The sequence below is a fragment of the Melanaphis sacchari genome, unplaced genomic scaffold (assembly GCF_002803265.2).
Source record: "Melanaphis sacchari strain LSU unplaced genomic scaffold, SCAv2.0 Contig404_pilon_pilon, whole genome shotgun sequence".
In the NCBI taxonomy this organism is placed as follows: domain Eukaryota; kingdom Metazoa; phylum Arthropoda; class Insecta; order Hemiptera; family Aphididae; genus Melanaphis; species Melanaphis sacchari.
Genome location: NW_020271258.1, coordinates 24,819 through 36,639, shown reverse-complemented (window position 1 = coordinate 36,639; position 11,821 = coordinate 24,819). Strand labels below are relative to the sequence as shown.

Genomic DNA, 11,821 nt, shown 5'->3' with positions numbered 1-11,821 from the left:
ACCATCAACTAATATTATTTTTAAGATTTAATTTTTTAAAAAAAAAAACTCTGTTAATTCTACTATTTAAACAAGCAGTATTACTATTAAAACTTTATTATGAAAATATTCAATAATTATGATTACGTATTCTTATTACTAATATTTAGATAATTTTCAATAACTGCGAAAATTGTATGTTAAATTTAAATAATTATTATAATAAATTTTAAATTACAAGGTTACAATATGTGCAGTGAAGTCTTATATTATAACGTTAAATATTTATATAAGTGAAATAAATGACTCAAATAGCATGTTTTTTTCCTTACTGTGTATAAATTTGGCATTCCGTTTGTTTAACTGTATAGTGTCTAACGCTATTATCCCTTATTGTGGCAATTTATCGAAGTAAGTCGGACGTAAAAAGTATAATATTGCAATAAAAATAATATTTAAAAAAAATAAGTAAATAAAATAAACACGCAAACACAAACATCGGGAAATTTAATGATATTTATAACCCAGTTAAACTTAGTTGATAGAAAAAAATTAGAAATTTTTTAAGTGAATTTTTTAATTCAATTATATAATATAATTAGACAATTGACTTACTGATTTGGGTTAAATTAATATGTGTATGTGTGTGTGTGTGTAAGTGTAAGTGTTTTTTTTTTATTTTTAATATTAAATGACCAACAGATAATTTAAAACTATTAAAAATCTATTATTTTTACTAAACAATTTTAGCTAATGCACACAAGAAGTAAATTTAAGAATTACACATTTTATTTCCTATCGTTCATCAACAAAAGACAATAATAATCGTATCATATTTATTATTGTTCAATTACTTATAAACAAATGTGACCCAGATTTTATTGGAAGTAACTCGTTATTAATGAAGTATATCAATGAAAAAAATAACAATTTTATTAAAAGTTAAGTTAATAAAAAATAAATGCAAAGAAAATAAGTTTAAGTTAAGCTACTTATAACTTGACCTAACTTTTAATTCGTTTATCGTGTCACGAACAAACAATTTAGCATACAACAATATTATAACTGTGACTTACCGACTTGCCTACATGTAGTTCAGTGACACGACTTTTGATCATCGTGATCAACGCAATTAAGTATGCATGCCGGACCGCCATAGCATCGGTAGACTGCAATATGGCAGATGACAACTCTACGCCGTCGACGTCACCGGTCATCGCGACAATATGGTTTTCATTCCAAACCTCCCCGACTTTCAGCGAATAATAGTGATAAATGTGTGCTACAATGGCCTTGTCCTGGAAACCGGACACCAGACCGCAAGCCCGAATCGTTCTTTCCTCGATGTCGTTATCAAGTTCGTCCCGGGATCTATCCTGCAGCCGAGCATTTTCTAACCCAGAGAACTCGACCAGCTGCACGAGAAGATAAATCTTTGGCTGGGCGCACAGAAACATGGACTCTACCGTCGGACTGCAGAGACTGATCAAGTTTATCGCGGTGGTTGCGTCCCGTTGCTCTTGGAACACGAATTCATCGTCTGCAAACAACGGCCATTATAACGTTATTAATCTACCGAATTTCAATATTTATTGCATGAATTTTATCTGTTTAAAGTGTGAGAGTAGATAATAATCAATAATAATAATAAATATTTTTGGGAAACGAGAATATCAGATGCAATAACGTTTTAATGTCAGTGATTCTCTTAAGCTAGGTTCCTAGTCATATATCGTTTGCCATGTATCGTGTCGTGTCCAAAAGTTGAAATGGACCACAATCTCTGTGAATTTTCCAATATATCGTGGTGAGTAAATAATATTACAGTTACAACAGTTAATCAGAATACAATAAAAGGTATATGACACGATAGACGATATCATGACAGTTGTGAACCTAGCTTAACTTACGCTATAACGGTAATAATAGTTTTTCAGTGTCATCATCCAAAATAATAAAAAAACCATCAGCAAAGGAAGTCGAAAGCGATGAGTGATATTACTACATTGACAATATTATTGTTTTTATGAAATTAAAAATAAAATTTGACCTATTTATTAATAAATCAATTCAAATAACGTTTTCGCTCAAAAAATACTTAAGAGGAGTACCTATATCAATCTTAAATAATTAATGTTTTTGTCACATAATATTTTTATGGACATTAAATACCGTTTTCTAAAATAATGTTTGTGAATGTAGAAGTGGAAATGATTATACAATCTAATTGGTCATATTATGTACTATTATTAGCCTTGACCTATAAAATTAAATCGGACTGTTTCACGTCTCCAAATTTCGCACACCAATTCCAAGTAACCCTTTCCCGTCTTGATGGATTTCCATTTCTTAATATGACATTTTGCTGATTTGAATACGGCTAAATCTACGAGGGTTGACAGCATCACGAGCTGTATGGGATATTTTAAAATCTGAAAATTAAGCGAACGCTGTTAGGTTAATTAAAAAAAAAAACATGTTTCGTGCATGTTGAACATTTGAGTATACTGTGATTTTGTCACCTTTATAAATAAAAAATAAAAATTATATTTTTTTCTGCTTGTGACATAAATATACATTTAAAAAAATGTAGATGTAGGTATATCTATTTATTTTCAACATCAAAAATAAAAATAAATCCACTTTATTAGATAAATAATAATAAAACAAAAATTTGTCTGATAATTTGTAGAAAGATCAACAGTTGTCTATCCCCCAGTTTAAACACGACTTTATGATTTCGATTTATAAATTTAATATATTATATGCTATAAATAACGAATTATAGCGACACAGATTGAGTAGGTACTCACAGTCATAGCGTTCAATATGTGTTCTATTCCTTTAGCTTTTATAAACAGTTCAACTTGGTCATTGTATCGAATTATAGTGTTTTTAATGAAATGCAACAGATCTAACAAAATACTGTAAACACGAGTTCATATCATGCGTGACTCAGTTGGTTTATAAATTAAAATATTACACACATGTGACAAACAAACATCAAGTGCTAAATAAATAATATAGATAATCATAATCATACTTTTGATTAATGTTTTTGTCGGCATCCTCGACAAAGTATAGTTTGAGCATCATCGATATCATGTTAAAAACCACCGGTTGAGCTTCAGGATTTTGCTGATTTTCTCGAAAAAATACATTTAATGTATTTAACCCATACAGGCTAATGTCTTGAAAATTACAATTTTGAGTTGTCAACGTATCCATTATAACAGCTGCAAGAATAAGACAACAAGTGTAATTTAATATATTCATATTTAAATGTGCACGAAACCACTGCGATTACAAATGATCAATAAGTCTGTTTTGAGAGCTTTAAACTTCCGAAGTATGTCGTAATCGTCATTTGAAATGATTCCTATACAAATTATAACATTGACCATCGTGCAAGAGAAATTTTGTTGATACTTTAATGACTTAATTAAAGCCAGTAATCTGTATGTAATAAAAATAATATTTTCATTATTGTCTTGTCGTGACTAAATGTTATTCTTATAACAATGTGTCTCATAAATATCTCAAAAAATATTAAAAAACATTTTTGAAATTTAACTTTATTATTATTATTTTATATTTATATTAATTTTTAAGTTTCTAAGGAAAATATTCTGATTTTGGTACCTATACAAAATAAAATATATAAAACAACATAATTCAAAATATTATATAAACTCAAAAAATTTTAAAAATAAAAAAGGTGGAATATAATTATTTTTTCCATGATAACTTTAAAGATGTCAGAAATGTTAGTTATTCTCAAAATTGTGAATTTTATACTGTATTAATAGAAGTACAAAGTAATATTACATATATGATATTATAATGTTTATAATGTTACAATATAAAAATAAAAAATAAAATACTTACTCTGTGCAGCATTCAGTTTTTATCAAACTATCGACGGAGTTCAGCAATAAATACGGTAAATTTAACAGTGATTGACTTAAAATAGTATGTAAATTATCACTATATATACTTTTCGAATATTCAAAATTTGAGAGTGTCATAAATTCTTTTATCAAAAACGTGTTCAGTTGTTGAAACTACAATATGGGTTCAAAAATCACAAAATAAAATACATAACCATACCAATATTATACTGTTAAATGTTAATAAATAATAACAATATGCCTAAATAATAATAATATTTCACCTTGATTTTTGAAGATAGATTTATAAAAACTTTGCTTATAATATCTAACATTAAACTTTTGAATATAAGATTTTCATTGATAGGATAAAATTCGACATCTTCTAACCAATGTGAAATGTGTATGATTTCTGGCCAAACGCATAACATGACTATGTCTTTAAAAGTTTAAAACCAAGCACGCGCTGTTCAATTATTATAACTTAATAGTTATGTTAATAGTACTTATGAACAATTACCTGTAACAATTTCGGCGGAATATTCATTTTCGTTGATAGAACAATTATCTACTATCTCTCCAAGTATGTAGCAAAAATCATTTCTTAATTTCATACTATTCTCATCGTTTCTCTCAGTTTCGATTTTTATATTGCAAAGTATGATTCTGTATGAAAATAAAAACGGTTTATAAGCTATAAACAATATCCTTGTGGCTGCCAAGAAGTTAAACAAAGTATAGAGTTAACTTACTCCAATGTATTGCGAGTAACTTGTAACGGTTGAATATGAGTACTACTTGAACTTGACTGCAAGCTCCATACAAAAAACATTCTATTCAATAGCATAATCACGAATTCGCATACAGTAAAACGTTCGAATGATACCAATGGCATGTAGAGAAAATTTGGTTTTAACGTATCGACCAGTATCCGCACAGCGTCGAATTTCATCATTTGCAGCACTAAAGGAAAAAAAAACATCTAATTTAATTATATTTAACCAAACTAATTTTTCTAATAAACGATGAATTTTGAGTAAAAATTTTCACAATAATTAGCATTAATAATTTTACAAATATTATTTAAATATCATTTGAAATTAAACCAGAAATCCGTAGACCTTTGAACTTTGATATTATAATACTTCCAGTTTTCTTAAGAGAATATCAGCTTAGTGTCTTTAGACAAACTCTCACTTATGCGCAATATACACAAAACGCATTCACACAGAATATTTATTTTTTTATTATTTGAGTAATTATCTATTAATAATATCGGTAATATCTAAAATTATAGATACCAATATTTTGAAATGTATGAAATATCAATTTGTATAATAAATATTGTCTCAAAAAAAAAATTAATATCTGTTTAAATTTAAAACATTTTATTTTTATTTTTAAAATAAAATATGAAATTGATATATCAAACTCGCAAAAATATTATACTCTGTAATTTTTATTATAGAAAATGTTACTCTAAGATAACTCAAAAGTATTAAAGAAAACGATTATAGATGAAAGATGAATGCATTTAATGTATTATTGGATCTGAGAATTAAAACAGATATTGCATTAAATACTCAAATAATAATACTGGAAAAACTTATCCTTTGTTAATCTTGACTAACGAGGAAAAGTCTTAATTAGGAAAGACTGATAAAGATCCAGTTTTCGAGTAAGCCAATTTTTTGTTTTTGAAATTCAAAAAGGAATAGTCGTCAAGAATTAAAATTTTAGCTGAATATTTGTACCAAAAATTTAAAGAAATTTTTATATAATACGTTATAAATTAAGAAAATACTGATAAAAAGTATAAATCTAATTAAATATAAATTATCCTTGTGTCGGTATTGAGATTATACGGTTAAAACGTGATTTTTGTAAAACCCGTGTAATTCTGTTTTTATCTAATGACAATTTTTTTTCCCCCAAGTAAGAGTATAGTACGTCCCCTATTGTAATAAATTATAATATTTCTTTTTTTTTTATATATAACAAATCTATCGTATTTGCGTTAAAAATATCCAAAATAAATAAATAATATACATTTTATATACAGGTATAAATACCTAGTTGTCTCAAAAAGTTATTAGTTTTTCGATCGACGACGATAATATTGTATTCAATATTTACCAGATTGATCGGACAGAGTCGCAATGTTAAATGAAAGTTTCAATAAATCGTCAAGAAACGTTTGGCTCGTGACATTTCCGATGAGTTCCATCAATGTTTTCGGTAAATCACTCATTCCTACGGCTTCGTGACAGCAATGTAATCCGACAGAGTTTTCCGGTACGGTTTGGCGCCTGAGTATAGACGTTTGAATTACGCCGAACAAAAGAATATTGAGTTCATCATGCGCGTGGACCAGCCAAATGCATTTGGCTTCGGTTAAAAACACACCAGAATCATAATTTTTTATTATTTTTTTATGAAATTTATTTATTTAAAATTGTACATAAAACTTCAAAATATATGAATGGGCGCCCATAAGGTTTAACGTTAACCAATTTTAAAACATTTGATATTCCCATATGTCCATACACATAATTCATCGCATGATAATTAAATTGAAAATATTAATACAAATATAAATAACTTATTTGCTAATCATTAAAAAAAATTGTCATAATCAATTATGATAATTTATAAATACTTCTAATGTTATAAAAAACAATAGTTTAAATTATGAATTTATTTCACAAATATGTATATTTTTAAAGCAAGTTAACATCAAAAAAGCATTTTTTTTTAAATTTAAAATAAATATTAAGAATTATTTGAAATTTGAAATTTGAGCGCTTTAAGCATCCCTAATTATCTCTCCTCTCCTTTCACCTATCAGTAAAATACATACACATTTACGTCACTGTGTATCAAATGCGAAAACGTATTTTTAATTTTAATTAAGGTTGACAATATTTTCATATCAACTTTGAAAACAAAAAAACATTTATATAGTAATATTATATTGTATCACCCATAACGTTGTAGAACCGGATTAATATCGGTAAGTTATTCGAACATTCCGTAACAAAACTTATAGTCGGTGGCATCAAGCACAACGACAACATCCCTTCGAGACAGTGCGTGTATTTCGGTTCGGTCAAAAAGTGTTCAGCCAAATACTCAATTATGTCGTTCGCGTAAAATAAATGGTCAAGCGACTGTATTTATAATATATACACACTAATTAAAATTATATGCCAAGCACTATATTATAATTAATTAGAGCTAAATTCTTAAAAAAATCTATTACTAAGACTAACAAAATGTAATATTAAGTACACACGCTCGCACGTGCGTGCGTGCGTGTATGTATGTGATATGGTACCTAACTGGTCTTAATTTCTAAAAAAAAAAAGCCGTACAGTAGTAGAAGTAGGTATTCAGACACAATATCTTCATTCTAGATACGGTATACGGTTGGTATTCAGGTATTAAAACTTTCTATGAATTAATAGTCTCGTGGATAAATGCCGCAACACATTGGCCGTCTTATGCAATATTAACGCACAAAAACAATTGGTCTGTAGCTGTATTAATAACAATATATTATTATTATTATTATTACTGGTATTCTCTAGCTTTGCCTGTCATCGATCACTGCACACTGACTGAAAACTCGTAGCATCGACTTTTCGTTGATTAGGGTTAGGCACGTGAACACTGTAGGTAGGGGAATTAACGTAATTTATCGGTCCAATAACAACTTGCAATTTTATTGCCTTATATACAACCATCCATATCTGACAACCGTAATAACTTATTGCAATTAGGATTTGTTTATAAGCCATAAAAACTTATTTTTATAATACAGTAGATAAACATTGATGTTTATAAATAATAATTATTGAAACCCAATCTTAAATAATATATTATACTGAATAGTTTTGTGCACTTCTGTTGTAGTTTGGTTCCAATAATGTAATGTATTATGAATAACATAATAATAATGTAAGTCATTAGAAAGTACGTAATTTTAAATTATCATGAATAAGTTAACATTTAAAACAAAACTCAGTAAAAATCATTTAACCATCGAAATATGGCTCAAATTATGTATAATTTATTTAAATTATACAGGATTTTAAAACCTAATTTTCCGGTGAAACTAGTTAATAACGTATAATTTTTTTTTTTTTTTTTGTATGCATATAGTTTCTTACATAAAGAACAATAGTTGAGTAAAATATTTATACCATTAATTATTTCTTTTAAAAGTATAAAAGTTGTATTATATTCGCTTCACAGCAAATGTTTTATATTTTATATTACTGATTTTAAAATACGATTATAAATGATGCACTAAATTTAACGATGACAATTATTTCTAATAGTATATTTGTATACGATATAAATTACTTTTTAAGAATATTAAACTAACAGAAACACGACTTACAAGACTGAAGTGGGTGGATAATTGTATTATCTGTTCGATGTACTTGCATAACCTATTGCAATCGTGGTAAGCGTTTTTCACGCACCGTAAACATTTTGGAAACAAATAGTCGAGGTTAAAGATATTTACTATTGGAAAAGAATCAACACAGATATCCATTTTATTGAGTTGCATTAATATTTAAATGGAACAAAATCGTTATGATATTGTAATAGAGTGCAAAGAAAAAAATCTGTTTACATAGAAACAAATATAATAAACATGCGTTATTAAATATTTATAATAATATTTACTCGAATTAGAAACATTTTAAATTTTAAAAATAGTACATTGAGCGATTATTTTATCAAACAACGCCTATTATTTCATTAACAATTTCGAAAGTATTTTTTTTTTTTTTTTTTTTTAATTTCCAGCTAAAATAAAACAACATTTTTTTATCGTATTTTTTAAATTTTTTAGTTTTTTAATGACTTAATATATTTTTAATTTATTATTCTGTAGAGAAATATTTTGATGAATTAAAATTTTAATTCGGACGAGTAGTTAATGAGTAATAAATATTTAAAGTTATTGTGTGTGTAATGGCGAGGTACGAAAATACCCCAAAAAAATGTTACTCAACTACTCCGTTTAAATAAATTTTAAAAACTTATAATTAATAAAAAAAACTGTCCAAATTTTGATTTTAATGTATACAAATACTCCGAAAAATATTATGATTCAAAAGATTAAAATAGAAATGTATGTTATTATTCACAAACGTAAAAAACTTAAACAATGATAACAATAAAAAAACATTGTTATTTTTTAAAATAAAAATGTTGTTTTATTTTTACTATAAATTAATAAATTATGTGAAAAAAAATTCAAAAACAAATAGATGTTGAAATCTTGAAATATTAATTAGTGTGTTTGACGAAAGAATCACTCAATATATTATTATTTGATTTTTCTAGTAAATATAATTTCTCTGTTTTATTCATTTTAATACTCTTTAAGATAGTACATCCACTAATTTAATAACGAATTATTAATTAATTATTGTATTTATTGATTGTGACCTAAAAATTTTTTTGAATGTTTTTAATAGTAATTATAATTTTAAGTCTTTAAGATACTGTAAACAGATAATACGAAGATCAGGAAATCTGATAATAATATCAATAAAAAAAAAAATAGAAAATGAATGATTGACGGGAGAGTTTGTTTTATTTAGCAATGTCAATACATATTATGATTTATTAATTACACGTATTGTTTGGATTATGGCATTTTTGAGTTTGTAATTGATGAATTACATTAATAAAATTAACAAATCTGAAACAAAAAAATGTATACAATTAATTAATTAATTTCCATTGTATTTAATTAAATTATTGATTATACTCAAATATTTAACAATTATTATAAATTTAAAACATTAAATGATTTATTTTTTCTCATTTTTATGATTTTATATATATAATATAGTTGTTAAAACCATATATAATGGGTATACATATAAATTTGTTTTTAAGTATTTTGTTCATTTATTTAAATTTAGTATTTTATTTTGAGGGATTAGATAATTAATCTAGGGATACTCGTATGCATAACTATATATTATTTTATTTTTAAACAAAATCTCATAATGTAAATATTATATGTCACTTGTCATACTTCCCAATGGCTTTCCTGCTAAGAATGAATTAATAAAGAAAATATACATATACATTTATCAAGTTCTAGGTACATTAAATGTTTGATTTATTAATTAAAGGATTATAAGTTTAATTAGAAGAGTATGTTAAATTATTCAAAAGATGAAGTTTATAACTAATTATTCTAAATTGTTTACACATTTTCTTTATTAAAAAGTGTTTAAAAAAAAAAATATATTCTTCAATTTAAGACCTTTCACAAGATGCCAGCTGGTATTTTTTATGTTAAAATACTTATTCAACTATAATTAATATTATAATGATTCAAGTTTGAATGCAGACTTGCGTTATAAAAAAAAAACTTTTACTTTGTAGTAGATGACTATGTATATAGCTTACAGACTAAAAGAAACGAACTTTAATTTTTAAAACTGACTTATAATTGATAACATTTATTTAATTAACATAATTAAAAGTGCAAAAATGTGATAAAATTAATATTTTTATTGGAATAATTTTAATCTTATCTTGATAGTGTAACTCAACTATAACAAGTAAGTATTATAATTATTATATTGATATTTATGTTTTCTTTGTTTATGCTTCAATAGAAAAAATATACTATTATTTTGTTTATCATGTTTAATTATATTCTCTATCTATGATTATTAAATCGATATTTAAGTTTTGATGTTAATACGTGGATACATAGTTAATAAACGAACTATATGTGTATTTATTACTAATAGAATCATGAAAATAAATGTATATATTTGTGTTATAACCATTGAAAACAAAATTAATCATAAATAGGTAGGTACTCACCATCGATTGATTGGTGGCTGGGGTGGCCTTTGAAATGATTTTGACGGATTTAGCAGATTGGACTTGTCCGACGACAACGATGTTCATGGATACCTTTTCAGCGCCCATTTTTAATTTTTATTTGTTCTCGTAGAATGAACGAAGTGAAGACTAAAAATAAAAAATAAAAATTAATGGTTATTCTGACGACTGAACTGAAACTATTATTATTAATAAATCATATTATACTCACCAAAGAATAAATTTGCACAAAAAATGCGTTATGCCGAAATCGAAATCTCGAGCGCCTTTTTATACGCTAATCTCGCGAGGATTGATAGAAGTGGGACGGACGTGGCGTGATTAAAATATTATGAGTCGGACGTGGCGTGATTTTTATATTTTTGTTGTGAACTGATATTTGTTTATATCGTATACAATAAAATGATTAATAAAATATATTTTAATATAATACGAACCGATTAGTAAAATAAAATTTCGTAGTTTATGAAAATAATTTTGTGAAAAATGTTCATTCATTCTACATTATATTTCATATAATAATTAATTTGCTATATGCATTTAAAACACAATATTATAAGTAATGCATCAAGATTAATAAATAATGTAACAAATAATATTAAATGCATATTATAATATAACTTATATAATAATTAATAAGCAATTGTCGTGAACCATTTATAACTTATTTTTCTGATTTTTAATACTAAAATATATTATAAAATGATGTTTTTTAGATTTTAAAAATCTATTCATTTAAAATGTGTATTGTATAGGTATTACTAATAGCGAATTATTTTAATTATCATATATTTAAATGTTTTAAATTTTGAAGATTTTTATTATTTATAGAATAAGTTATTATAATTGCGAGATTTTTTCAAAATATCTATCATAAATAATATTTATTTTTAGAAATTCACAATTTTTTTATTTAATTATAACAATGCGAGCATTTGTATTTTTAGCTGGACGGTTGTTTCAATAATCATTGTCAAATTATTTTTTATTGTATATTCATAAATATTATTTATGATGTAACGAGACAAAAATGCATCGCACATTAATACCAGTACTAC

General features: G+C 25.5%; 1 protein-coding gene and 1 long non-coding RNA gene across 2 annotated transcripts; both read right to left on the bottom strand.

Moving 5' to 3' along the window:
• Positions 1–1,055: 1,055 nt before the first annotated feature.
• On the bottom strand, positions 1,056–6,265 carry LOC112597279 (the record flags this gene model as incomplete). Its single annotated transcript, XM_025343248.1, has 10 exons — positions 6,006–6,265; positions 4,622–4,832; positions 4,390–4,535; positions 4,154–4,308; positions 3,868–4,043; positions 3,287–3,435; positions 3,023–3,215; positions 2,793–2,904; positions 2,240–2,411; positions 1,056–1,519 (listed from the first exon to the last, which is right to left on the bottom strand). Coding segments are annotated over exons 1-10 (1,893 nt in total), but the record flags the coding sequence as incomplete, so codon positions are not given.
• A 3,199-nt stretch (positions 6,266–9,464) lies between these two features.
• Positions 9,465–10,923, bottom strand: LOC112597276. Its single transcript, XR_003114828.1, has 2 exons — positions 10,743–10,923; positions 9,465–9,594 (listed from the first exon to the last, which is right to left on the bottom strand). It is a non-coding gene; the product is annotated as an uncharacterized LOC112597276 (long non-coding RNA).
• Between the last annotated feature and the right edge of the window lie 898 nt (positions 10,924–11,821).